The 27028-nt window shown below is 36.1% G+C and overlaps 2 protein-coding genes and 1 long non-coding RNA gene across 13 annotated transcripts in view; 2 read left to right on the top strand and 1 right to left on the bottom strand.

The window, feature by feature from the left end:
* Window positions 1–12203, top strand: part of SLC35A3 (solute carrier family 35 member A3) — a 47834-nt gene extending 35631 nt beyond the window's left edge. The window contains exon 8 of the mRNA XM_082385965.1: window positions 5365–12203. Coding sequence (XP_082242091.1) covers window positions 5365–5455 — 91 coding nt within the window. The 3' untranslated portion in view covers window positions 5456–12203. The remainder of the gene's footprint in view (window positions 1–5364) is intronic.
* LOC309626346 lies at window positions 209–24179 on the bottom strand. 5 transcript variants are annotated; one of them, XR_014243123.1, is made up of 6 exons: window positions 18973–24179; window positions 16938–17165; window positions 16661–16739; window positions 3562–3719; window positions 2497–2551; window positions 209–508 (listed from the first exon to the last, which is right to left on the bottom strand). It is a non-coding gene; the product is annotated as an uncharacterized lncRNA (long non-coding RNA). The 5 variants fall into 5 exon arrangements; XR_014243124.1 differs by lacking the exon at window positions 16661–16739 and having other exon boundaries at window positions 3562–3746; window positions 18973–24164; XR_014243125.1 differs by lacking the exon at window positions 16661–16739 and having other exon boundaries at window positions 18973–24150.
* The window catches only part of MFSD14A (major facilitator superfamily domain containing 14A), a 37637-nt gene continuing 28875 nt past the window's right edge, over window positions 18267–27028 (top strand). For 2 of the 7 annotated variants that reach the window (XM_082385118.1, XM_082385119.1), the window contains exon 1: window positions 18271–18497. In XM_082385118.1, the coding sequence (XP_082241244.1) occupies window positions 18414–18497 (84 nt within the window). In that variant the 5' untranslated portion in view covers window positions 18271–18413. Of the gene's footprint in view, window positions 18498–27028 lie in introns of all 7 variants that reach the window. The other 5 variants (XM_082385121.1, XM_082385123.1, XM_082385117.1 and 2 more) reach the window with 5 other exon arrangements.

Raw genomic sequence — 27028 nt, 5'->3', positions numbered from 1 at the left:
ATATAGTAAGATTCATTTAACTATCTTTTTAAAAAGGTTTCAAACTAAATGCATGAAAGAAAATCTAACACTGGAAAGCAATTTATACAGTTTGGCTGGCTAGAATTTTCCCAATGGATCTGAATAGGTTTTTTCCCCCAAAGTTAAAAGTCATATTTTTAAAAGTTAATAAGTCATAAAAGTCATAAAATAAGTCATATAATTACATTTTTTAAAAAATTTTTTATTTATTTATTTATTTATTATTGGCTGTGTTGGGTCTTCGTTTCTGTGCGAGGGCCTTCTCTAGCCGCGGCAAGCGGGGGCCACTCTTCATCGCGGTGCGCGGGCGTCTCACTATCGCGGCCTCTTTTGTTGCGCAGCACAGGCTCCAGACGCGCAGGCTCAGCAATTGTGGCTCACGGGCCCAGTTGCTCCGCGGCATGTGGGATCCTCCCAGACCAGGGCTTGAACCCGTGTCTCCTGCATTGGCAGGCAGATTCTCAACCACTGCGCCACCAGGGAAGCCCTATAATTACATTTTTAAATGAAGAATTTATATAGCTAAAGCCAAGAGAGTAGGTGACATTCTTGAAGAGGTTAGTTTGTTTATATAGAGAAGGTGGCTCATGAGAAAATTCAATTAGGTGGTGGCAGGGAGAAGAATAGTCTGAAAAAGAATTGCAAAAGGAATGATGGGTGAGGCAGGAGACCCAGGATCGTGTAGTGTCATGGATGCCAAGAGAGAAGACAGAGTGAGGAAGAATAAAGTGTAATAAAGTTCTATTTTTTTTACAATTACTAATTTGTAATCCCAGAGTAATGAGATTATATTTTAATGGATTCCAGGATACCATTCATGGTTTCCTCTAACTTCACTCCCCTCCTTATCTTCTCATTCTCTAAACTTCAGAGTACTCTCTTCATCTGTCCTTGGACTTCTTATATCTGCACTCACTCCCTTGGTGATCTCTATTCTCATGGCTTTAAATACCATCTATAGGCTAATAACTCTCAAATTTAAATTTGAATTCCAGGCTTTTATATCTAATTGTCTATTTGACATTTTTTTCAATGTCTAACTCATTCCCCATCTCTGTCAGGGTTTCCAGTTTAGTAAGTGGCAGCACCTTCATTCTTTCAGTTGCTTAGGCCAAAATCCTTCTTGACTTAGACAGGAACACAGTATATCCACAGTAACCTCAGAGAAGGCAGAGTCCATAGATATGGATATAGATAGATTTATAAGAGGAAGTTAAAATGTATGGAAATTTTTTATTTTCTTAGTGAAGTAAGGTCATCAGCTTCTCTTTACTCTTCTCTCACATGTCATTCTAATCCAGAAACAAATCCTGTCAACTCTTCCTTTTTAATATCTCCAGAAGCTGACCATTTCTCACAACCTCTACTGCTACCACCACGATCCAAGTCACCCTCATTTATCATCTAGATTAAGGAAAGAGTCTCCTGACTTGTCTCCTTGCTTCTTCTCTTCACCTGTGTCCCTGAATTTTCTCCATTCAGTAACCAGAATGATTCTTTTCAGTGTAAATCAGATCATACTCAGAAACCCTCTAATTGCTTCCCATGTCACTCAAAAGTTGTCACCATCAACGGCCTATTTGCTTTGGCTTTTAGCTACCTTTCTATCCTTACCTGATATTACTTTCCTCTTGTTTACCTTTTTTAAATTTTTAAATTTTTTTTTTTGCTATTGTAACTTCTTTGCTATGGGCTTTGACTTGCCCTATTTTTCTTGGAAAACGCATCCCCTACATATTCACATGGCATACTCCCTCATGTCCTCAGATCTTGGCTCAAATATCTCTTTATCAAGAGATCTCTCTAAAAAAAAGCACCCCCTCTTCCAACATTCTTTCCTCCTGTCTTCAGAAGACTTACACCATCTGATAATAAGTAAGCAAGGCTGGAGCTTGGCACATAATAGATACTCAGTATGTTTGTTGAATGAATGTTCAAGACCTTAAAATTTTAATACAGTTAGTAAAATTAATTTGTGTTAGTGAGAGTTAGTGAGATAGGATTGTGGGTGGAATTTGGTAGTAGAAAAATGTAATATGCTCATTCTATTTCTATATTGAACATTTATGGTTTGGTTCTTCTCTAGCAACTTGGACAATAGGTCTGGGACATGCATGTTGAAATCTGTAATTTTTCTGAGGCATGAATTTAAAACTATTTGTTTTTAACTTGGTATGGGAATTAATTACTTACATTGAGACAACCGTAATAATTAGCACCTATGTCTTAGTGATGCTTTATTCCCTACGTATTAAATGGGGAAATTACATGCTTTAATATTATTTGAGAATGTTTGGAACTTGTAGATTTTTAGGGTAACTTAAAAAGGCATACCTTTTTCAAAAAAAATAAAACCTCAAATAAGGCCAAAGTGTTAACTTTAAATCTTCAAATCATGCGGGGAATAAAACCAGTAAATGATCAAGTAAACCAGCAGAGGGACAAAGAGTAGGAGTTTTTCAGTAAGCTACATACCTGCGTTTGTAAATCCATGTTTCTGAGGGAGCATGTAAGGTATGTAGGGATGAAGCTAAAAAGAGAAAAGACAATGATACTGTTATTATTGAATGAATGAATGTTTTGAGACTATGCATAGGACACCAAGTCAGATGGAGAAGACAGGTTATTTTTCCTAAAATAGATAGCTAAGCCCTCCATCTTTACGTATTCTTACTTTTGTGGAGAACTTCTATTATCCAATAAATGCAATGATCTGTATTGTGAATGTAATAATATATTTTCCTTTGTTATCCCCATTTCACCTCCTGAAACAGTTTTTTGGTTTCTCAGAAGTAGTACCCCTGACCCCTGTACCTGCCTTTCTGATTGTTCCTTTGGTAACTGTCAGTCTTCACTCACTCTCTTATCTATCTCATCCACTGCCATGTCTTATCTGTCCTCTCTATGAAGATAACTCTAGATCCCTATTTTCAACTGACTGCTAGACATCTCTAGTGACATATCACCAGTATTCCCTTTCCTGTTTTTTTTTTGTGCTCATTATTTTGCTTATTGGTATTACCATCCTTGTATTTAGGCTTGCTTATTCTTTTATCAAAAATTTATTGTGTCCACTATATGTCTGCCTGTCAGTGTACTAGATCCTGGAAAAACAGGAATGCCTGAATAAGATATGATTTTCTATCTTCAAGGAGGTCCGAGTGACTGGAGAGACAGGCATGAGAATAAATTATAACTACGATCAATGCAGCAATGGAAGTATATACACAATTCCATTAGAAAGAGGGGGCTCAAATCCTTGAAATATCAGATTCTGATAGCTTTTTCCTTAACAAAATTTTTTCTCTCAGAACCACCTAAAAAATAGCTGGCTTGGGAAGCAGGGGTTTCCTGACAGCAGATAGTCTAGTACAGCGGTCCCCAACCTTTTTTGGCACCAGGGACCAGTTTTATGGAAGACAGTTTTTCCACAGCCTTGGGAGGAGGGATGGTTTCGGGATGATTCAAACACATTTATTGTGCACTTTATTTCTATTATTATTACATTGTAATATATAATGAAATAATTATACAACTCACCATAATGCTGACAAGAGACAGAGCTCAGGCAGTAATGCAAGCGATGGGGAGCGGCTGTAAATACAGATGAAGCTTCGCTCACTTGCCTGCCGCTCACCTCCTGCTGTGCGGCCTGGTTCCTAACAGGCCAGGATTGGGGACCCCTGGTCTAGTAGATCCTGTTAGAGAGATCATACAGTGGGTTCCTACGGTGGGTAGAAAGTTGGATCAGACAACTTTCCAACTGAGCATGTGATTCTATGTAATTCCAGATTTCTGGAAAGTTAAGAGAAGCTCATAATGATTGACAAAGAAAGTGCTCAGTCAGAAGCTTATGCAGCCTAAATAGTTACCAAATATTCCTGTGGTAGTAATTTTATTCAGGATATTTACATTATAGGAAGTTTTATGTTCTCTTAATCTTATATGTATACATGTATTCAAGGCTTTTGAAAAGTTACACATCTGCATCAACACTAGATTTATCATAACAGATAATGATTAAGCTCCCTATATATGCTAGGTACTAGGAATATAATGATGAATGAGGAACACATGGTTGAGCAGGGGAGCAGAATGTAAATGACACATTATTTACTACAGTGTGATAAAGTGTTACCATAGAGTAACTCTGCTTAGGGGAGTTAGTCTTGGAGACTTAAGACCTGAGTTGCTATGAATAAGCAGTTTTCTTGGGAGGGACACTGCAGGCAGAGGAATAGCATCTACAAGGATACTGCCCTGAAAGGCATGTTGTGTTCACTAAATGGAGTGGCTGAATTATAGGTGGGGTGGGGTGGAGTGTGGGAGATAAGGTTGGAAGGACCATATTATGAAGGGCCCTTTAACTCATAATAAGGATTAGTGATCTTTTTCCCTTATAGAACAATTTTGTTTTTCTGAGGCAGGGGAATGACTTCAAACTGTTAATAAAAACTTTAAAAGCACAACCAATTCATGCCCCTGTAACAGCACTTTGAAGAATATACATGTTAAAAGTTAAGACTGATATTCCAGTTTACATTCAGTTTGAGTTCCAGTACCAGTTTAAATTCATTTCCTGTTTATAGTAAGCTATATTATATATATGGAAGAAACCAAGTCTTCCTGCATTCAGTCTTATTTCCTTTTGTAAAGCATCCTATAAAAATCCCGAGTTTTGCTTATTACTACCTTGTATTTTAAACTGAACTTTACTGTGGTTTGAAAAGAATGCAATTTTCCCTTTGTATATTCAAATTAAAAAAATTGAGATCTCTTATTATTCAATGTATTATAGGCAAAAGGCACATTACAATGAAGTACTATATATACATATATGTGTAACTGAATAACTTTGCTGTATATCTGAAACTAACACAATATTGTAAATTAACTATACTTTGATTTTAAAAAATGGTTTTGAAAAAAGATGAAATACAGCATTTTATACATCTTAGCTTTGGGAGACTACAGTATATAGCACAGTGGATGAAAGTGCAGGCTTCGCTCTAGAGTTAAACATACCTGAGTTTGAATTCCATCTCCCACTTCAAGCTGTGGGACTTTAAGCAAATTATTTAAATTCTCTAAACCTGTTTCCTCATATATAAACAAATGAGGACAATGCTAGTCCTTCTTCATAGGGTTGTTGTGAGAACTAAATGAGATAATGCATGTAAAACACTTAGCTAAATATATGGAATATAGTAAGTACTCAGTATTTGTTAGCCATGTTACTGGAACATTTTGTCCCAAATTATATTTGTTTTTATAGTAAAGAAATATAACTTGTTTTGTTTTTAATCTGATTTTCTCTTTTTCATTTTTTCTTCATCTATTTAGTGTCTTTTTCCTTGGAGCCATCCTTGTAATAACAGCTACTTTCCTATATGGTTATGATCCTAAACCTGCAGGAAATCCCACTAAAGCATAGTGGTAATACTATCTTTATCTGGTTTTTCACAATGGTGCACTAGGAATCTCAACATTAATCCTGCACAGAGGACTTCTACAGATTCTAAGAAAAAAATCATCATGCTGAATCTGATCAAAATGTTCAAATGGTTTGAAAATATAAAAGTTTAAGGATAAAATATATGTATATGTAACAAAATGCCTATTGCATCTAGAAATCAAAACTTGAAAGTATTTCCAGGGATTAGAGTAATTATTGGAGGAAACTTGAAATCTGAGTTTAAAAAGATTTTATGTTTTTGATTGCTGCAGAAATATCCTATGCATTCTTTGCAAGAGCACACAACAAATGTCAGACATCAGTTTTGCAAATTAGATATATTTAATCTTATTAAATGTTTTTTATCTTACTCTTTCTGTACAGATGTATCAAATAACATGGATATTCAAAGTTTGAAAATTATAATTACCTATAAAGCTGTGAAGAAATAGAAGGATGATTTGAAAAACATTTTCATGTATCTCAGATTTTTATATTTATACAGAAGATTACTAAACAAAGGATTGCTATATGTTGCAAATGTTCAACTGCATAAAAATTGATAAAGTAACATTCTGGGTCTGATTTGTCAGACAGTAAAATTCATATTTAAATTTAATGTAAAGAAATATACACATCTATTTCTCCATCTACATTTTAAGATCTTTTAGTGCTTCAGAACTGCTGGAAGCAAGCAATCCAGTTGTTCCTGTGCTAGATAGTAGCCAGTTTTATACTAATGGAGTTTTGTCCTTAATCTCTTAATTGTATTTTTCTGTAAATCAGATAAATCCTTAATATTACTTTAAAATAAATTTCTGTGTGTGTTAATTTCCATTAAAGTTTTAAAATGTAATTTAAATACTCATATAATAATTTAAAATAATAATTATTGTCTAATGTCTCCATTTGGAGAATTATGAACTATCAAAGCATATACTGTATATAACTAGAGCATTTTTAGATGAATATTTTACTCATTGATCTGTAAAAACTTCTTTTAATCTACAACTGTTGACAAAACAACCAAAAAAATAGTAGTACAGATATCAATAAATTGAGACCAAAATGACTTTTCTTGGAGACATTCCAGATTGCCATGATATTACATTATTTTAAATGGCACTATAAGTATAAATTCAAGGCTGCTCAGAGGAACTTTCTAGGCCTAAACCCACCACTTCCAGGAATTCTCTGATGCATGTCTGGGAGAGGCAGCCGAATTCTGAATTCCCTTTCTGTGGCCCTACAAAAGCTGCCAGGAAGGAGCCACAGCTTTGCTTTACAATAGTGGTTTCCTTTCCATTTGATTAGCACTGGAGTTGAGATTGAAAATTACATGAGTTATTTAATTAATTGGTTCAGGGAGAGAAAATATAGCAGAAATGATCAAATGAACTGGTGGGCACAAATACTTTCTAAAATTGGAATATGGGTTTAATTTAATTATTGACTAGAGACAGAATTACCTATTATGTATAGGAAGTAATTTATTTTTTTTCTTTCATACATTATATATTTTTAAAAGTCTCCTGTTCTAATAGTATAAATCTGTAAACAATAAATATTTTAATATAATTCTAATGGATTTTGTTAAACAAAATTTGGCTGAAAATACTGTGTTACAAACTGTTGGCTACTCTTGGCTAATTAGGACTGGCTGTGTTACTTTGCTGAGGCAAACCTAGCCTCTACAGGACAAAAGCCTAATATATTCCATACAGAGTTTTAAAAAATGCTTAAAATTACAAAGTATTTTAAATTAATTTGCTGGTGATTCCAAGTTGGCACCAAGCAAACTTTCTGGAACTCTGACTTACGACTTTCAGTGACCACCTTTTAGAGTATTTATTTAATAACTTTACCACAATTTGAGAATGGTGTTTTTAGCCTGTAACAACATTCAGGCTTACATCTTATTACTTACTGCTAAGGGAAATCTAAATCCTATAATGCACAGAATTCTAGACTAAATATAAAGATTTATGTTCAGCTCACACTGAAGTACTGGTTGGGTACTTATGTGTTAATTCGGTGTGCATTCATAATTAATTGTTAATTCAGGTTTAGTCTCTCAATTTTAACACTTCAAAAAATGATACCGCAAATTATTGGACATCAGACATGTTAGTTACAATAGTAATATATTTTCAGGTATCCAAAATAACACAATTTTCAAGATTCCCACCAAAGTTTATAAAATGTAATCAAGAGTTCTGAGAAAGGGCAAAATAGTCTATTTTCAAAGTAAACTTTTATTAGACAGGCATAATTTATATTTTGCTTTTCTAGTAGGTTTGAAAATGTTATTAGAGATTTGGTTGTGTAGTTTATGATTCATAAAGAAATAATCATGTTTGAGAAGGTGGACCTGTATCCTAGATCATGTCATATATACAGATAATGCTGTTTTCTTCTGTGTGTGCTGTGTTTTGATGACCTCCAGAAGCCTTATTGTATCAATCTTTTATAATGATGACTCCTTGATTATTTAAATTCTTATACTTTTTAGAGTTTACATGTTACTACTTTGTTCATTATAAAAATGTGCTAACTCATGGGAGAAGAGTGCCAATTGATAGTTCTATAAAACTTAAGAATATGGTATTTTGGAAGAAAATTTTGAAATGCAACATGTAGATGTATCAACACAGTAATATTATCAATTCTATAATAAGTGATTTTTAGAGACATTGTAGACTACTTTTATGGTGGAAAATGTAGTTTAGAGATGAAAAACTTAAATGTTTACATCAATTTATATTGAATGTCACAATTTCATAGAAGGAAAGGTGGTTTGATATTTAAACTAGATTCTAAGGAGACAGAATCTGAGTGGAAACTAATTGATTTTGTGCTCAGTAGACTTTGTGTAATACAAACTGTTCTTAAGAATTGATACACTTTTCCTACATATCAAATTATTAGACTTTTAACATGTCATTGTATAGTCACTCACCTGAGTTTTGTTTTGTTTTTAAAAACAGGGTTTAGCATCACTCATTTTATTTACACTTTCGTTGTTATAATATTTAATTACATGTGAATGTATGCTCTACATAAGAAAAAGTTTATAAAAGTTATTTATGCTATATTGAAAGTCATCTTAAGGATCTCCCAGATATGTAGCATATTTAAAGTAATTATAGGACCAAAGAAAAAGCACCTTTATCAAAATCTGGTCCTATGTGCCTTGCTTTACCAAATACCTGACTTTTCTGGAGGACAATACTGTAATTCACAATTTTGGACACATAGGCAAAATTAGGATGTTTTAAGAATAACTATAATTCCATTTTTTCGTTGTTTCAACATTTGCTATTTAAATCCATTATCTAACAGAATATTAAAATAGGTATATTATACAAGTATTAGTGAACAGAACTTATTTAAATAAATTATGGTACTATTGCTCCATCATTGAAATTTTGAAACTTTAACAATTGTATATAACTGTCATTTTGGTTTTTTATTTCTTATTATAAGATATAATTTACTGTGATTTTTAAACAATTTTTTTAATGATTTGGATTCTGAATTTGTCTGTATGTGTATTTCCTTTGTTTAGGAAGATTCTTTTGGGTTTGGGGCTGTGATTTGTATATTTAAATTTTTTACGGACATAATTCAAAGGAATCTGTAAATTGGTCTTTTGTTAAATGGCTTTTTAATTGATAAATTTCTCCTTGTCATTTTTTGCTATCCAGTTATTATCTATTCAGTAGATTTATGGAAATAGATTATTTTCATAACTATGTAAATTTTTTCCTATATTTCCTTGTTTCCCTATTCACCTGTGCTTGACTTAACCATGAATTAGTCTCCTCTCTATATATCAAAAATGACTCACTGAGCCTTTCCCTACCTCTCTAGTTACCTTTATCATGTGTGTGATCTTCCTTTTTACTAGCCTATGCCCTAGCACGAAAGGCTGGATTTTATTTAAACTCATTGGAATTTCTCTACCTGTATGATGATAACAGTCTAAAATTTTTTTGCTTTAAATAAATTATCTCTTTGCTAGCCTCAAAGTTAAGAAATTACAGTAATTGGTATATTTTTTTTCATATATTTTTTTTGGCCACGCTGCACGGCTTGCGGGATTTTAGTTCCCCGACCGGGGATCAAGCCCGTGCCCCCTGCAGTGGAAGCGCGGAGTCCTAACCACTGGACTGCCAGGAAATCCCCAATTTTCTTCATAATTTGAATATAATTGCTTGTATTGTGACTATCCAATGCATAGAGATCAAATGATAAGCAATATAAAGGATTTTATTTCCACCTTTATTACTGAAGTAACCTTGTACAAAATGCTGTTTTAAAATGTTACTAAAGTAAGAATATCAGCATTAAAACGTATACTCTTCTTTGGTATCTTCTCATGAGAAGCACTAACTGAAAATCTTTAAATATTTTTTTTATTGGAATACTTTCGTTCAAAGTGTATCAAAATCCTTGAATCCTGTGCTATGCAAATACACCTCATAATCTAAATCTTATAGATACCACTGCCATTCAACACAGTCAGATAGTGACCAGCATTAGTAATCATAATTGTCTTTCTTACTGTTCTTAAAAAGAGAATTTTTTCAAAGCAGGATTGATTACATACACATTCCAGAGGAGAAAATATCAGAGGAAATAAATTGCCGAACTTCAAATCCCAAAGATTTGAAATTGTACTATAGTAGAGTGTCTTGGTGACTATAAATTCAGAGGTTCCCCAAATTCACCTTCAGGTTCAATAATTCACTAGAAAGAACTCACTGAAAGCTATTATACTTATAATCACATTTATTCCAGAGAAAGAATACAAATTAGAACCAGCCAAAGGAAGAGACACATAGGGCAGAGTCTAGGAGGGGTCCAAACTCCAGTCGTCCTTTCCAATTGTCCACTCCCTGTGGGGTCTTAGACAATATTATATACTCTGGCCACAATTTATGATACTACACGGGAGTACTGCCAATCGGGAAAGTTCACCCACGCTTTGGTGTTCAGATTTTTACTGAAGTTTTATTATGTGGCATGACTGATTGATTCTTTGCACACATGGTTGAACTCACTCTCCAGCCCTGACCCTCCCTGGAGAACTAGCTGACCTCAGGCTCTAGGGGCTCATGTTACCATAAATTATCAGATGTGATTTGAGGAGCCCAACATGAATAACAAAGACACTCCTCTCACTGGGACCTCCTGACGATGAAGGCCAGAACTCTTTGGGTAAGGCCAAATTCCTTACACAGTGGCCATTCGTCTCTAATACACATTCTTCTGAACTGATGAGGATGACACAAGCAATGACAATTGTTTATGGAGACATTTATACATTGTCATTTTTAATTTCAGAAATTTTGTGAAATGATTCCGAACATATGACTCGAGGGCAGAAAAACATAATCAGATACAGTTCTAAGTAGCATATGTAGTATTTATTTAGTTTTCAGTTCTGATATTTAATTACAATTTTATTAAGTGTTGGAATATTTAAAAGACAAATTTAAAAATTATAAACTTTTAATCTATGCTGTATATTAACATACAATTTTGAGCTAATTTTATTTATTTAGAAGCTCTAATTGGCTTTTTTGACGATTCATGAATTGGGCAGCATCCCATCTAGCAATTAGAAGGGTGCTCCCTGAGCTAATTGTAAATTACCAGTAGTCATCACTTTAGGTTGGCTCATAATAGGCCTTCACTGTTAACTGACAGCTCCACATTTCCAGTCATCCTTTATTGGGGTTAAGTATCAGCCCTCCATTGGATCTAATCAGGTTTTTTAATTTATGCATTTATTTACATTTATTTATTTAGGGTTTCTAACATGTTAAAAGTAACTTCTTTAAAACAAACAGTAATGATATTCCTTTGGGAATAGTTTACCTGAGACACACACTTTCATCCTTTTTTAACTTGAACTTACTGAGGATTTAAAAGAATAATGAATGCTGTTACAGTGTTTTGGGTAATCATCTGAAAATTCACTCTAAAAAAATGTACTTTAAAGTATTTAAAAGGCTTAGTTAAAAGTGTTAAATCAGACTTCACTTGTATATTTTAAACAAAATCTGTGGATGTGAGTTTATGTGTTTGTTCTTTCTTTTAAAAAACACTGTATATACAAAAACACAATTTCTAATAATTGAGGGTTTAAGTTTTCTCCTTTAGGCTGAAGTTTTATTATGTTCCATTTTATTTTATTTTGCTTGGATAGTAAATACAGCAATTAAAAATTATGATGCTAAGTGCTTTTTCTAATATATGCAAGCTGCTTCAATAGGTTTTTAAATATAGCAACAGTAATGTTTCTTGGATGCTAATGGGATTACAGAAAATGACAGAGGTCAGTTTATGTTTCATTTTACGGCCGTTTCAAAATATTGATATGAATTCTAAAATTTTAAAATCTGAAGCTTACTTTGGATGTTATATATATATAATGCCCCAAATTTTCATTACTTTATATTTGTCTCCATTCACCTTAAAGTTCTTTTTGCCGTGCCGCAGTTTGCGGAATGTTAGTTCCCTGACCAGGGATTGAACCTGGGTCTCAGCACTGAAAGCACCGAGTCCTAAGCACTGGACCGCCAGGGAATTCCCCTGTTTTTGCTTTTAATATTTCGGTTTTATACTCTTATTGCCATTTTAATGACTTCAATCATGCTATGATAGATTGTCAGCTTAGTTTTGAAAAATTCATGGGTCATCTCCGTGTACTCAGAAAGTAAGCATTGTTAAAGACCTTTTTTTTTTAATTTAAATTTTCCCCAGCTTCTCATTTTGAAAAAATTTTTAAGTATATAAATTTGAAATAATAGTATACCCATTTGCCCTCCACCTGAATTCAACAATTATTAACATTTTGCCATACTAGCTTTATCAGGACACTTCTAAAAATATGGACATTTTTCTAATTAAATTCAATCCCATTATCACACTTAAGAAAATTTAATTTGATTGTATCATCTACGTTCATATTCAGATATTTCCAGTTGTCTCAAAAATGACCTTTTACAGTTTTTTTGGCTTTGATCCAGGATTCAGTTGAGGTTCATACTTTCTATTTGATTGTCTCTTTTAGTCTAGAAGATCCTTCCCTGTACCCCAATGGCTTTTTTTTCCCCATGATGCGACTTTTTGAAGAATCTAAGTCACTTGGCATCTATCCATGATCTGTCAATATCCTTGATTTGTTCCCTTTATTCTTTGCATTTCCTTCAAACTGGAAGTCTGTAGGTTTGATTAACTACAGGTTAAATGTTTTGGGAAAGAATATTTCATAGATTATCTTGTAGGTTTTATATTGTATCACATTAGAAGACACATAATTCTAGATTGTCTCATTATTGATGATAATCATTCAGTCAAGGTGGTGACTAACAGATCTTTCCATTGTAAAGGTCATTTTCTCCCCTTAGTAATTAGTATTCTTTAGGGTAATATTTTGGCACCATGGGAATGTTCTTTTTCCTACCAGCCTTTCATTCAATGGTTTTAGCATCAACTGATGATTCTTTTTTTTTTATTTTTTTTTTATTTTTGGCTGTGTTGGGTCTTCGTTTCTGTGCGAGGGCTTTCTCTAGTTGCGGCGAGCGGGGGCCACTCTTCATCGCGGTGCACGGGCCTCTCACTGTTGTGGCCTCTCTTGTTGCGGAGCACAGGCTCCAGACGCGCAGGCTCAGTAGTTGTGGCTCATGGGCCTAATTGCTCCGCGGCATGTGGGATCTTCCCAGACCAGGGCTCGAACCCGTGTCCCCTGCATTGGCAGGCAGATTCTCAACCACTGCGCCACCAGGGAAGCCTGATGATTCTTAACTGAATCATTTATCACACTGAGGTGCAAAATAGTGATTTAAAATTTTTTAATTCTCTAATTTTCTTCTACATTTATTATATAGTTTCTATTCCTCTATTTTAAAAAGACTATTTTCCCTCCTTTCTTGTTCCCAAAGCCCTCTTTTTTCTTTCCAGATATCACTGTCCTTAATCTTCAATATAAATATTATAGCTAATTACAGTCACAGTTTTGTTGTTTTGTTTTTTTGTTTGTTTTTTTTTAGCTGCGCCTCACGGCTTATGAGATCTTAGTTCCCTGACCAGGGATCGAACCCAGGCCCTCGGCAGTGAGAGTGTGGAGTCCTAACCACTGGACCGCCAGGGAGTTCCCCAGTCACATTTCTTTTTGATGTTCATATTGTAAGCCAGTAGCCAGTGGAGGTCACTAGAAGCTAGCTTCTGTTCTTTTAGACATGACCACATTAGTCTTTGAGGGCCTCCTTTCTTCAGGTACAACAATATGTTCCAGACTTGCCTCGTACTCGTCCTGTTCCAAAGCTGGGGAATATCAGCTATTTCTCCAAGGAGCCCTATCTATTCCTTTTAGGGGGAACGGAATTTGAACTCCATTTGCTTATGGGCCATATATCAGTGGGCAGAGCTAGGAAATAACATTTTTAAGAGTTCATGAATTTAAATCAATGTTTACAATTAAAAATTAGTATTACAAGCTTTTTTTCTTATTTTATATTTTGCCTCTCTTTTCTCTTACAGTGAAAATATTGGTTCTGAGTAACATTAACTTATTTGCTTATATGTTTTATTATATAGCTTATGTTTCAGCACTACAATACCAGTATTACTAATGGAAAACATATTGAATAAAATTTAAGATCTCTTTGCAGTTCTCTTTGTCCTTAGAATAATAGTCCACTAAGATTACAGTGTTCAGAAGTTAATGTAAATTACTATTTTCTCTACATGGTTATGCTATCACTGTGATAGAACTAGTTTAGTTTGTTTTTGTTTGTATTCAATTTTATATTTAAAAATTTTATTGCTTCTGAATACATGAAACATTTACATGGTTCAAAGTTAAAATTATATAAAAAGTATACTCAGATTAGCCAAGCTGCCATGCCTATGCTTCCACCCCATTCCTAACCACCTCCTATAGATAATTATTTTCATTAGTTGCTAGTTTATCTTTCCTGTGTTTATTTTTAAAAAATAAATGTGTGTACATTGCTATATTTATTGCATTTCTTTCACCATGTGGAGTGTGTTCCTTGCTTTTAAAACTTCTTTTTATGTTTAGAAAGGGTTTTCTGTTCTAGTGGTTACCTTTTTACTGATAACATTTTATGTAATGCCATAAAAGACCTCTTTTTGCTTGTTTAAGCTTCTACTGTTGTTTGCCGTTTTAAATGTTCTTTGACTCCCATCTAATTGCCTTTGTGACAACCAATGAACTTATTCTACTCCTTCCTCCCATCTTCTCATATTTTTTAGTTGCCTTATTTCTATTCGAAATGTTTTAGAACATATAACATTTACACACTATTTTTTCACCCTAGTCCCTGCATTTGTTATAAAATTAAATATACTTTAAGTATATTTAATACTCTTCACCAGTACTTTAGCTGAAGGCTCCCCAATCAACTCTTGGCTGGATGAAGCTCTTCTAGTATAGTACTCAAGGAGGGCTTGTAAGTACAATATTCCTCAAGTTCTAGCATGTTTAAAATTTCTTCTAGAGCCTAGATACTTTAAGTACAGCTTGATGAACTATAAAATCTTTGGCTCACACTTTGAGTTTTTTTGAAAATGTTGCTCCATTGTTATGTTGCTTGGTGTTATTGTCAAGAAATCTGGCACCATTTGATTTTTTTCCCCCCTTTGGAAAAAATATTAACTTTGTTTGTTGTTGTTTTTTTCCTGGAGGCCCAGATAATTTTTTCCATGTCATTTTCTCTCTGATCCTTATTTTCTCTTTTTTTCATTATAGCTGATTTATTCCTCTCCTCCATGTTCTTTATTTTCATGTGTATCTGTTCTCTCTTACGAACCCTGTAATTTAGTTTTCATTTTTTTAGATGATTTTACTTTTTCAGTAAATTGCCTGAGTTTGATCAACTCTCATCTTCCTATTGAGTTTTTAACAGTTTGTTACATTTTTTCACATCTGCAATTGCTCATTTAATGATATTTAATTCATATTGGAGTGATGTATATAGTTTTCCTCTGCTTCATATTTTCTAGAGGGTAGTATTTTCCATTAATTTAAAAGTTTTTATTTTCTGTTTTCTTTTTATAGTAGCCTTTTTTGGGGTTTTGGTGGCTTTTTCTGTCCCTCGTAAAACATGTAAGATTTTCTTGGATCAGCAAGAACAGATTGTTCTACAGAAGGAAAGCTTGAAAGAATGTAGGTGACTGTTTCATAGTTAAGGAGGCCCTCTTCTGTTTGTATGGTGAAGTGCAGTTTCTTTAATAAACGGCACATTTGGGGGGATTGGATTCTGCCATACAATCTTGTTTCTTTAGGAATATTTAGCTTCAGCCACTTGCCCTTCTCTCCAAGGGATTTCTCTCCCTTCCAAAGTGCCTCATGAAGTGTTCTCATGAACTTTCCAAATACTGGTTCTTGCCTGTTTTCATGCCTGATTATTCACCTTCTCATTAATTTTGGGAACTTCCAGGATACTTCCAAATCACTCCATTTTGCTTATGTTAGCTAATGCTAGTTTCTGTTGACTATAACCAAAGAACCCTAACTGACACATCAACCTCTTAACGTAAAGTTTGTGAATCTTCACAACCCCAAATCACACAGAAAGCCACAAGTATATGCACAGTAAGTCTGTTACAAGACTCATCTCTTGTTTACTATTGCAGCTCTTCTACCACAATGCCTGGGACATTCTGGACATTCAATATCTGCTAAATTTCTCTTATTACCTTTTTTACAACAGCACTTACCACAATTTGTAATTATCTTCATTTTGTGTTTGTTTTATAACTCTGTCTCCCAGTATAATTAAGCTCTACGTAGATAAATATCATGTCATCTATTGATGTATCTCCAGTGTCTAGTAAAACTGTGGCAGACACTTAGAGGTACTCAAATATTTTTTTGAATGACTGAACAATAATCAGTTGTTAAGGATGATAAATGGTGCAGCTGATGATAAATGGTGCAGATGATGATGGTGCAGCTAGATGAAGTATGATTTTGAAAAAGGTCGGAGTAACCACACAATAAATGAACTTACCAACCCTCCCTATCCATCCAAAACAAACTCCTGGGGATTTAACTATGAAATCTATCTCATCTTACTTTCTCTAAAGAGCTTTAAGTCTGTTTCAGTAAGAGAATATTTTTTAACAAATGTTGAGTTTACTTACTGAGGAAACATGTAACTTGAATTATCAGGCTAAAATGCCTTTCTTCTCCCTTCCATGGAAATTGATTTGTTTTCGATTTCTAGTCAGTTATCGAAATAGAAAGAAAATTCAATCAAATTTATTTTTTAACATTTTAAAATAATTTCAAGCTTACAGAAAAGTTGCAATAATAGTACCAAGAACATACACACCCTTTACCCTGTGTATTAGTTATCTACAGCTGTGTGCCAAATTACCCCAAAGCTTAGTGGCTTAAAACAAGTACTTTTTATCTTACAGTTTCTGAGAGTCAGGAAACGAGGAGTGGCTTAGCTGGGCAGGCATAGCTCAGGGTTTCCTGAAGTTGCAGTCAGGATGTTGGCATGGGTTGCTGTCAGCCAAAGCCTTGAGCAGGACTGGAGGACTGGCTTCCAAGATGACTCACATATCTGTTGGTGGAAAGCCTCAGTACAGGCTGCCTAAGTGACCTCATGACATGGCTGCTGATTTCCACTAGACTTGGGTCCTGAGCGAATGAAAAAGAGAAAGCTAGCGGGAAGATGCAGAGCCTTTTATGACCTAGCCTACGAAGTCAGATACATCACTTCTACAATATCCTATTAGATAACAGAGAGTCACTAAGCCCAGCCCACACTCCTGAGAAGGGGAATTAGACCCCGCCTCTTCCAGAAGAGAATATCACTGAATTTGTGAACATATCTTAAAACCACCACACACAAATTCACTATTTTTTAAATCACCTTGCCATTTTGCTTTATCACTCTCTCAACCCCCTCCTCTCACATACATACATGGTATTTCCTAACCATTTAAGAGTAGGTAGCATGCATCACATTCCTTCACTCCTTAAGGCTTCGGCGTATATTTCTTAAGGAAAAGGATATTCTCTTACATAACACAGTAATCGCAAATTTAACATCGTGATACTTTAATTTGAAGTCCATACTCCACTGTGACAACTGTTAATTAACAACGTTAATTTTTAAACAACACGGTAAAACAGGTAGTGGGCTACAAAGTGTGGCCTAGATTATGTAAATTTTTATTGGCAGGGATTAGAGAAAAGATCCTGCCTGGGGCCAGGGAGCTCCTGGAAACAGGCGGGCTTCAGCGGAGCTCCAGGCTTTCCCCACCCCCGCCCCCGGCACCAGAAGGACGAAAGACTAGGAAAACTCAGTTTATCTTTACTCCTTCAGTCACCCACTACTTCTGTAAAACTATTTCAACCGTTTCCTTCGGTTCCGGTGTTGGTTAAAACACAGTTGGAGACAGCCCTCATAGTTGAGGACACCTGGTTAAAATTCCAGTGCAACCGTTTATCAGCTGTACTTCCACTAGCAGGTAACTTTTAGAAACTTAAATTCTTCCTCTGTTTAAGGGATCTATCACCGTCCCCAGAGCCCAGGGCTGTGGTGAGGGCTGAGCGAGCTGGTGAACGGAGAGCACACGGCTCCTTCCACGCGCCGCTCCCTCCACCGGCTGCCTCCGCCGCGCGCCGCCCGTTTCCCTCGGGGCTTCCCTCCGCGGGCGCCGACTGCCCAGCGGCTGAGCGGGCGGGGCGCGTCACGTGGGCGGGGCGGGCTGGTCGACCGATCGCACGATGTGACGCGCCGCCGGAGGCAGGCCGGGCCCTCAAGATGGCGGCGGGCGCCCCGAGCGGCTCGGCCCGGCAGTAGTGGCGGGACGGCACTCGCCGCTGGGGCCGGCCGCCCCGGGAGTGGCTGCAGCAACGCCAAGAATCGAGGATGGTAAAATGACCCAGGGGAAGAAGAAGAAACGGGCCGCGAACCGCAGTATCATGCTGGCCAAGAAGATCATCATTAAGGACGGAGGCACGGTGAGCTGGGGTACCGCGCCGGGAGGGTCTTTCGGCGCCCGGATCTCTTTCTGCCCCCAACGCTGACGCCTGCGGCCGCCCGCGACTGCCCCCGCCCTCCCTCACCCCGCCCGCGGTGCCGGTGTCTCGGGCTCCCGGGCCCCCAGTGCCTCTGCTCCAGGGGCTTTCCTCCTCGCCCCGGCCTGCGGCCTCCGGGGCCCGTCCTCTCGAATGGAGAAGCCGCCCGCCTCTCCCGCACCTGCCACCCTTTCCTTTGGCCGCCCCTGGAGGCCCTGCGGCCTTGAGCCCACGAGCGCCTCAGCCGCGGGGAGGAATCGACGCCGGGCTCCGCTGCCGGCCGGGTCGCCGGGGCGGAGCTGGTTCCGCCGTCCCCTTCGCCTCCGCAGCCTCGCCTGCGCCGTCCAGGCCCCGCGAGGCCGTGGCCGCGCTCTGGAAGAGGCCGGGAGCAATCCCTGCCCTCCCATATGCTGCTAACCGGGTGGCATCTGGCGCGGCGACCCCGCTGGGGCCCCGTAGTGCGCTCGCTCCCTTCTTCCGCGGCGTTCTGGGTCAGTGCTCCTGCTCTTGGCTGCTTCCAGTACGGTAAACACTGTCAGAAGGTGGGCTTTGCTCCTCGCTTCCCGCAGTCAGGAGCGCGACGGAGGACACCTGGGGCCTAGGCTTCAATCTGCTAGTTTTCAAAGAAGAGTCATCACCCTGTTGTTTTAAAATCACCTGGTGTATTTTAAAACAAAAAATACCAGGTAGAGTTGATCATGGCCTGAGGATTGGAAGACCTTTGAAAGGAAGACAGATTGAGGGCGAGAAAAAAATTTTTGCTTTTTAGAAACAGTTGTCATCACAGTCAACTTTATGCGTTGTGCTGTTAACCGGCAGGGGACGTAGGCCTTTTAATTGACAGTAACTCGCCTATACTTTTTTTTAGCTGAAAATTCTCCGTTGCTACACTCTCTGGTCTTTGTTGCATTCTTTGATATCACGTTCCGAAATAGAATGCAAAGGTGAAATACATACTTAACTTTTCCGAGAAATGTGCAGAAATGGTTCCTTTTTTGCATATTTGCTTGTGTTTTGTTGGAGCCCTCAGCTACTAGCACAGTGCTAAATACGTAATTAGGTCGCCATTGAGGATTTGCTAAATTCATTTGAAATCAGAGACAACTTTCTTTCGACATTTAAGAATACGACCCAGTTAGTTATGCTAAAATTTAGAAAGCTTGGGACATATGTAGCAATTTCAGAATATACTTCTAGTTAACTGTCAAATCTGTAGATGTCATAGCTTTGACATTTGGTGAAAAAAGAAACTTTGAAATTCAAGTCTTCAGATCTTTTTGTTGTATTTAATTTATTATTATTTAATTAAAACATTATTTTGATTAAGTCAGTTATGAATTGTCATGGCTCTTTTGACCAAGTTGGTTAGAACTACTATGTGGGGAGAGAAATAGCTTGAAAGAATACTGGTTGCCTTTGTCAATCATAGGGATTTGATATTTTAAGTTCATCTACAATCTACAAAATAGAAGCATCAAAGAATTGTATTTTGTAAAAGCACGTGATATTTAAGATTAGTATTTTTATTTAATGAATTTATTTATTTATTTATTTATTTATTTTTGGCTGCATTGGGTCTTCATTGCAGCGCTCGAGCTTTCTCTAGTTGTGGCGAGCGGGGGCTACTCTTCCGTTGCGGTGCGCGGGCTTCTCATTGCATGGCTTCTCTTGTTGCAGAGCACAGGCTCTAGGCGCGCGGGCTTCAGTAGTTGTGGCACGCAGGCTCAGTAGTTGTGGCTCGCAGGCTCTAGAGCGCAGGCTCAGTAGCTGTGGCGCACGGGCCTAGTTGCTCCGTGGCATGTGAGATCTTCCCGGACCAGGGCTCGAACCCATGTCTCCTGCATTGTCAGGCGGATTCTTAACCACTGCGCCACCAGGGAAGCCCCTAGTATATATATATATATATATTTTTTTTTTATAAAAGATAAGAATGAAACTGTTTTCAAGAAACACACCTTTTACCTTGTAAAGTTCAGTTTTGTTACCTCTGACTTTTTTAATTCGCGTTATAGCAATTAAATCCTGGGCGATTTGGAAGAGGTTATTTTTTTTTTTTTATCTTGATATTTACTGAAGTTGTAGTGAATTCATAGCTTGGTTTTGGACACAAAATACAGTTTTTGCTCCATCATAAAATAAATGAAAGCTTCTTTTGAAGGATGTGGGCATGGGGGTATTATCATTTATCATCTTTGTACACTTATGCTGAACTTTCCATTCTAAGAGCGCTGGACACCTCTTTAGAATAGGGACTTTGTTTATGCATCTTTTAATCCTACAGGGCCTACTATGTGAATTTAAAGTGATAAAAACACATTTAAAGTGATTTTTAAAAATGTGTCTAGTAGCACATTCTTAAGATGATTTTTTAGTGTAATTTTATTTATTCCTATATATAATCAGGAGATATTTATATTTCTAGAAGTGCCAAGGTAATTTTTTGCAGTATTTGTATTTTAATCTACTCTAGCTGTAAGTGAAAATATGTGGAATTATTATAGTCATAAAAATAGTTTTAAAATGACATTTACTTCTCTGCCTCTCTACTTAAAATTTGTCGGACTACTGTTATGAACATCCAGGTGTCTGAGGCTATGTGGTCACACATGACAAGCTCTGAACAGTATTTCACATCCCTGGCCAATGGTACTGACCTGATCCCCTTCCATTTTCTTCCTAGTGTTCAACAATGTTAAGATTATTTTGCTTTGTTCTTCTGCTAATGGCATCTTTGTAAACTTGATCAGCCAGTTGTAATATTCATAAACAAAATTAGTAATGAGCTGTTAATTTGTCAAAAACTTAGCACATACTTATTGTAGTTTTTAACAGTTTTGAAGAAGTGAACCCTTCTAAGCAAACCAGGTTAATCATAAGTAACTAAATGTTTTTTTCTTTAAATTGTATTTCAGTTGGCGCTGAAGCCAGGGTAAGGCTGACTATTATGTTGTTCATTTGAGTAGTACACAATTAAGATAAATTACATGAAGGTGTGTGATTCTGTATCAGGAGTTCTTAACTTGGGTCTGTTCACCCTGAAGTTGTTTGCAAAATTTTCTTTGACTACACATTTTTCTAGGGAGATTCCACAAAAGGATCCATACTTCCTGAAAGTTTAAGAACAGTTGTTCTATATGAAAACAACATAAGTAACTAAAGAATAGTTTCACAGGTTAAATTCAATAAATATTTACTTAATCATCTACTTATACCATTTTACTGATGAAAGTGACTGTGACATTATTGGTGATTTTGCTTTGGAAGCATCTGCACATAGGATTACAGTGTTTAATTATGTTTTAATGTAAGTAACATTTTGCTACATCTCTTATGCATTGCAGACCATTTAGGACAGTTGAATTGAAAGTGCATTCTGGCACTTTAGAATACTTCGGGTTTTGTTGTTAAATCATTACCATGTATTAGCAGATAGTTTATAAGTATTCTTGGTAGAGGCTAAGAGCCAAAGAATTATTTACGTGAGTTATTTGTATTATCAAAGATAGAATTTTCCTTATGATTTTTTAAAGTTTTCTTTGTTTTGTATTGTGATCTTTATTGTTTTGTGAATACAGTCGTGGGTCTGCATCTCTGACAAAGTGAAAAATGTCCATTTTTTTCACAAGTGAATTGGTAAAATGACTTTAAAAATTAGATAGAAAGCAAGGCATATGTGTATTGCTTTATTGGAAGTACCTGAAAAAAGTAAAATTGACATTTCAGATATACCCAGAGATGCAGAGCACCAGATATTTATTCCTGATATCTCTGATTTTAATCACAATAAATAGGAGTCAAAAATCATTTCAAAAGTCTGGACCTAAGCTCTGATCATTTGCACTCTTCACCTGCTAGGATGGCTGAAGGAGTTGCAGAATAGCACTTTGTAGCCCCCAGAGAGCAACCTCTGGTTCCTAGAGTGCAAGCCATGAAGAGGGCCACGGTGCCTTTCAAAAAGCAGCCGTTCTTTGAAATCAGTAGTGCATGCCTAGAAACATCAGGATGTATATATGTCCTTGGCAAGCTTGTGGCAGGCAGAACCATGAATGACTTACCTCCTTACCTCCTTGAGTCAACACTTGCTTTAGGTTAGTGTGTTTGAGGGTAAATTAGTAAACAGTTTTCTCAGATTATATTTCCAGTTTGTCTTACTATAGTTTGAAGACCTGCTTTCCAATATCATCTGTGGAAATTCACTTATAGTTGAAGTGTTGAAGTTAAGTAAAAAGAATAGCTTGTCTCAAGTATCATTCTGACAGGTATATATGACTTAAATTTTTCAGTTATTTAAAAGCTTGAGTTGTCTTTTGGCATTATTTTGAATTAGAAGTGTCAGTTAAAGTAACAGTTGACCATTTCGGCCAGGGTGCATCAAGATCCCTGAAATGGGTTTGTTTCTTTCAGAGCCAGATATAGTAGCTTATTCTTAATAATAGGTCTACTTTCTCAATAGTGTATAAATACAGTTATGAATTCTACCACAGGAAATACTTCTTAGGGAGTCTTTTTAAAACAAGAGGTGGTCTATATTTTATCATTTAGCTCTATAAATTGAGTAATTAGAGATTACCCTAAGACCGGTCTTGAGCTTAGGCTCCATCTTAGACATTGGTGACAGTTTGATTTTTGTGTTGATGGGGGATTTTTAATTTTATTTTACCTTTTTAGTGAGTTTAGTTTGTAGTCATTTGAACTGTGTAACCCATTCGGTGTTCATGGGGATAAGCACTTAATGTAATGATGACTTGATTTAACAGCCAGCCACATATTTTCCCCTCAAGAATGGAGAGGGATGCAATAGATTGTCATGTTACTTATCTTTTCAAAATTTACCTCAAAGCAGTACAATCTCAAGCTGTAAACCTTTTTTATTTTTTTAAGAGTAAAACTTGATCTCACTATACTCTTGTTGAATATTTATAGGAAGTGTATTTCATTCTGTTTAGGGGCAATCTAACCAATACCTCTTCACTTCTGTGATATACAAATATTGAATATCTCTTTTAAATTGATCCATAATGTATCCATAAAATAATTCTGAAGTCTCGCTGCAAATTAAGCCAAAGTGACTTAATTAGTATAATGGTGTCTCTACATGTTTATGGTGATTCATACTTTCAGGATATAAAGGATCAGTTTTCTTTGTGTTTACAAATGTAGTAAACCTTGCCTTGCCTGATTAAAGTCATAGAAAATAAGAAAACACCAGCTGACTTTGTGAGAGAGGAAACATGATACCAAATACTAGCAGTAAAGTCTTATTTCCTCCAGTTATTCCATAATGTGTCAGGATCCCAGGAAAGCAGCTCTGTAGTTATGGTATTCTCTGTAGAAATTTTTGTTTTAGTGTTCTTCCATGAAAAGCTCCAGGTCTTAGATGTCTATAATTAAGAATCTTTGTCTTTTTTTGTGCAAGACTTTTACATTAAATTATTTTAGTAAACTTAGTTATATATTGTTCAGAGAAAATTCAGTGTTTCTTTCTGAAGATTTATTTTATCCTCATTCTCGATTGATAACTTGTCAGTATTAACTTCTAAGTTCAAAATTATTCTCCTTCATACCTTATTTTTTTTTGTTGTGTTTTTTATTTCCCCAACTTTTATTTTGAGAATTTTCAGAACTACAGAAAAGTTGCAAGAATAGCATAATGAATATCTATTTGCCCATCCCATAGATTTGTGATTCACCAATTGTTAACATTTTGCCACATTTGTTTTTCCTTTCTCTATATATATTTTTTCATTTTTTTCTGAACCATTTGAGTTAGTAGTAGACATCATGACACTTTATCCCTAAAACATTCAGGATGCATCACCTAAGAATAAGGATATTCTCCCACATAACCACAATATAATCACTATATTCAGAAAATTTAACACTGATACAATAATATTGTGTAATGTATAGGCCAGTCACATTTCCCCAATTTTCCCAATAACGTCCTTTATAGTCTTTTTTTAGATGCAGAATTTAATTATTACATTTAGTTGCCATGTCTCTTCTGTCTAGAATAGCTTTTTGTTTATTTTTGATAATATTGACATTTTTAATAGTCTAAGCCTTTGTTTTGAAGAATGATCCTCAGTTTGGCTTATTCTCATGGTTTCCTCACATGATAACATTCTATTTAATAAATAGGATTATAATGGCATTATAATGCCCAGTTACTGGTGGAATTACTTCTTTCTCCTGGCCAACAACCCATATAAGTCCCTGATTCATTGATAGGAATATAACATGTTATTAAAGTCCATATTCCCCACAATAACTGCTGAATTCATAAACTCATATTGATTGGACAGTCATAGATGTGGAATTTGAGAGTTAGATGAGGATTTAGGTAAGAAATTAATAGTTTACCCCTAACTGCTAAGAGAGGTAAAGTGACTTACTTAAGTCATTTAACAGCTACTGACTCTCATGATAAGGGTTATCAGTCACTCCATGAGCATGAAATACCCTTTCTATACTAGGCATTGAGCTGTGCATCGAGATACTAAGATGGTTAAGATTGGATCCCTACTCTTAAGTAACAGTCTGTGGTAATATGTGCAGTGTAACCACTGCAACCAGTGTAGCTCCAGACTTGGGTGGGCTTTGCAGTTGCCTGGATTGACTGATCCATCTCTTGTGTGCTGTATTGGATTGTAAAATGGAGATAATAGTATCTAACTTGAAAGGTTAGAAGGGGTAAATAAGATTATGAATGTAAATCATTCTAAGTCTTTAGTGATTTTTTTATTATTTTAATCTCATGTATGTGTACAGTAAACCCATATGATAGATGGTACAGTAGCAGACAGTAAGAGTATAGAGGAGGGAGTTAATAGGGGAAGTTGCAAATTTAGTTAATGAATATATTGCCATTTTAACAATATTTAAATACAGTAACCATATACTGAATGCCTAAAGTGATAGGTAGAGGAGACTCACAGAGTAATTCATTTCAGTTCTGCAAACACTTTTGTGCTATGCATGTACCACATGCTCCAGATTGTAGAAGAATAAAGCATAGGGCCTGCCTCAGAGAGCGTGAGCTTGAAAAAGGTAAGTTTAAGTTAAATAAAATGAAATAGGTACTTTACAAAACAAAATATAACTTTGTAAAAGTTATCTAGTGTTATAGAATAGAAGAATAAATAAGTAGATTTTTAAAAGGCTTAGCCAAAGGCCCAGATGATGAAACCAAATATGTTACCAATGGAAAGTATGCTTTGGGAAATGGAATTAGATTGGAGGGTGGAGGTGGGGTTAAAGGAGATTGTCCCCGACTTCTGAGGTTGAAGTTAGAGGTGACTGCCATGGAATCATCTCTCATGCCTCCATAAGAGGGAAATTTTCAGCTGAATGGACTTTTGGTATAGTAATTATTACGCTTTTAGGCGGAATATCTTGGCATTTAGGGTTGGGTACGTGTTAGTTTATGTTCAAATTTGTCTCCTTCAGAATTTTTCACTTTGTACCTCTTAATTCTTTTGAGAATCTTCAAATGTCATATGTTGATATGATCTCATTATGCTGAACTTTCTACTCTTGATGTTGTAAACCACGCACTGGTCAAATATTTGCCCCCTACCTGTCTGTTAACCCTCTTTCCTTAGTCTTTCTGCTGAGGCCATGACCCTTGTATTCTTCCCAATTTGTCCTGGAATTTTGATTATGGATTGGTATTCCGTTAAAACTTACATCAAAAGTCCTGCCTAGAAGTTTCTGTAATTCCAGATTAGTAAAATATTTTTAAAATTTGTCAGTTTTATTAAGATCTTGTATTACTTTTGAATTCATTTAAAACAGGATAGATGACTATGGATGTAATACAACTCTCAAAATTACCAGTACCTTAGGGCAAGCAACTATCTCTCCCCCTGCCCTGCCTTAACACACACACACACACACACACACACACACACACTCTTTTTTCCCCCAACTCTGGGAAATATGAGAGAATGGCTTAAGAGGGACAAGCATATGCAACTACCTATCTTTTACATAATTTTTCTCTTAGATAAGTAAAACATTTTCCTCTTATTTATTTATTTATTTTTTAAAATTTATTTTATTTTATTTTTATTTTTTATTTTTATTTTTTTAATAGATCTTTATTGGAGTATAATTGCTTCACAATACTGTGTTAGTTTCTGTTGCACAACAAAGCGACTCAGCCATATGCATACACATGTCCCCATATCCCCTTCCTCCCATCCTCCCTATCCCACCCCGCAGGTCATCGCAAAGCACCAAGCCGATCTCCCTGTGCTATGCTGCTGCTTCCCACCAGCCAACTATTTTACATTCAGTAGTGTATATATGTTGATGCTCTCACTTCGCCCCAGCTTTGCCCTCCCACCCCATTTCCTCAAGTCCATTTTCTGTGTCTACCTCTTTATTCCTGCCCTGCAACTAGGTTCATCAGTATCTTTTTTTTTTTAGATTCCATATATATATGCGTTAGCATACGGTATTTGTTTTTC

This window comes from Balaenoptera borealis (assembly GCF_965194805.1).
Source record: "Balaenoptera borealis genome assembly, chromosome: 1".
Lineage (NCBI taxonomy): Eukaryota > Metazoa > Chordata > Mammalia > Artiodactyla > Balaenopteridae > Balaenoptera > Balaenoptera borealis.
The sequence above is the reverse complement of the archived record's forward strand: the minus strand, read 5'-3'. Positions and strand labels throughout refer to the sequence as shown.